At 42.1% G+C, this 2,224-nt stretch overlaps 1 protein-coding gene across 2 annotated transcripts in view; it reads right to left on the bottom strand.

The window, feature by feature from the left end:
* The window catches only part of LOC144963011 (uroporphyrinogen decarboxylase-like), a 23,423-nt gene extending 21,452 nt beyond the window's left edge, over window positions 1-1,971 (bottom strand). The window contains exon 1 of one of the 2 annotated variants that reach the window (XM_078896568.1): window positions 1,918-1,971. In XM_078896568.1, coding sequence (XP_078752694.1) covers window positions 1,918-1,947 — 30 coding nt within the window. In that variant the 5' untranslated portion in view covers window positions 1,948-1,971. Of the gene's footprint in view, window positions 1-1,621; window positions 1,658-1,917 lie in introns of those variants that run through there. The other variant, XM_078896569.1, reaches the window with a different exon arrangement.
* Window positions 1,972-2,224: the final 253 nt, after the last annotated feature.

Below are 2,224 nucleotides of genomic sequence, written 5' to 3'. Positions count from 1 at the left end.
TATCCCTGCTGCTTTGCCGTTCTTCACTTCGCTAATGGCTGCACCCACTTCTCGGGGACTGAACGGGGTCGTCCAGTCCGACTCCTCCGCAGGTAACGAGTCCAAAATCGTACGGTACGCCTTGCGGACACCGCGCTCAAAAGCCTGATTAGGGACTCGTTTACTACGGTTCTTAATGTTCTTGGCAATTGTGTCTGCCTCACACTCCGGTGCAGCCTTCACGTAATTCCGATCTGGGTCCAATTTCTTTATCAAACGCCAAGCGTGGCGGCTGGAGTGTGTAAAGTCGAGACTTTCCACTGTCTCCTGCCACCGTTGCTTCCTTCCCTCTGCCAGAGACTGAAGTAGTCTATCGGCTGCGTCCTGGGACTGGGTCTGCTGGTACTCTCGGTACAGCTCTTCCGACTCTGCTGTCCAGCAAGGGGTGTAGAATTTCCGTTTGCCCCGTGGAATAGAGCGTTGAGCGCTCTTAACCAGTAGCCTACTGAATCTGGTTATATTCTTGGACTTGGGAGGAATGGCAAGGCAGACCTGCTCAATATAGGAACTGAATTCCTCCCAGTCAGCCTTCCTGAAGTTCCATAGAGCTGCAAAGTGGGAGAGACTGCACCCTCAGTATTGTCACCCCTGCTGTGACAAGAACCGGCCTGTGCTGGCTATGCGGAAAGTCCCCGAGGACTGTTCGCTTCACCTGCAGCGGTTCACCGTTCGCGCCTTTCGTTATAAGGGTGAGGTCTGGAGTATACTCCTTCTTATGGCGGGTACCCCGGAAGGTACCCTTGGCTGTAGGATCGTACACTAGGTGTAGATCATTACAGTCCATCCATGAGCGGAGTTGTCTTCCTGCCTCGTTGCAGTCTCGGTAGCCCCATTCGTGATGGTGGCTATTAAAGTCTCCCAGACAGATGGAAGGATGGCTGACCACCGGTACCGGTGGTGTAGTCCAAGTCGCTCTAGGTGGTTTGTAAATACAGTGAATATAGCTTTCCACACCATTATAGTCTCCCACACTTTTCTCACCGTACAGTGAATATAGCCTTCCACACCATTATAGTGAATATAGTCTCCCACACTATTATCACTGTACGGTGAGCATAGCCTTCCACACCATTACAGTGAATTATAGTCTCCCACACTATTATCACCGTACAGTGAATATATAGCCGTCCACACCAATATCACCGTATAGTGAAAAAGTGTGTCAGGCTATTTTCAGTGTATGGTGAAAATCGTCTCCTACACTATTATCACTGTTCATACAGTGAATATAGCCTTCCACACCATTATCACCGTACAGTGAATATAGCCTTCCACGCCATTATCACCGTACTGTGAAAATAGTGTGTCAGGCTATTTTACGGTGAAAATCGTCTCCCACACTATTATCACCGTACAGTGAATATAGCCTTCCACACCATTATAGTGAATATAGTCTCCCATACTATTATCACCGTACAGTGAATATAGCCTTCTACACCATCATAGTGAATATACTCTCCCACACTTTTTTCACCATACAGTGAATATAGCCTTCCACACCATTGCCATTATCACCGAACAGTGAAAATAGTGTGTCAGGCTATTTTCACCGTATGGTGAAAATCGTCCACCAAGATATTACCGTACGGTGAAAATCGTCCATAAATAGTCTCCCACACTATTATCACCGTACGGTGAAAATCGTCCACCAAGATATTACCGTATGGTGAAAGTGAAAATAGCGGCTTCCAAATGAAAATGGGGGCGTGCTTTTTTGAGAAGATAACTACTTAACCACTGATTTGCTTCCAAAATGTACGGGCCTGGGAGAAGGCGTAACATAGGTTATAATTATAATGATAATGGGCACAGTTGTGTGATGGCCAATAAAAAGGTCGCAATATTAGTAGCTACAAATAGTTCTTTCTAAACGTTTACCTGCGTATGTGCCGACAAGGGCGCAGCCATTTTCGTTTTCAAGACAAGATAAGGTTTACCAAAATATTTTTGTAAAAAATGCCAAACACATTTTTTAAAATTTATTTTAAGGAAAATACGTTTTATATAATAATAATAATAATAATAATAATAATAATAATAATAATAATAATAATAATAATAATAATAATAATAATAATAATAATAATAATAATAATAATAATAATAATAATAATAATAATAATAATAATAATAATAATAATAATAATAATAATAATAATAATAATAATAATAATAATAATAATAA

This window comes from Berghia stephanieae, chromosome 1, assembly GCF_034508935.2.
Source record: "Berghia stephanieae isolate SIO BIC M18660-M18661 chromosome 1, UCSD_Bste_1.3, whole genome shotgun sequence".
NCBI lineage: Eukaryota > Metazoa > Mollusca > Gastropoda > Nudibranchia > Aeolidiidae > Berghia > Berghia stephanieae.
Note: the sequence above shows the minus strand (reverse complement) of the source record. Positions and strands in the feature narration are given on the sequence as shown.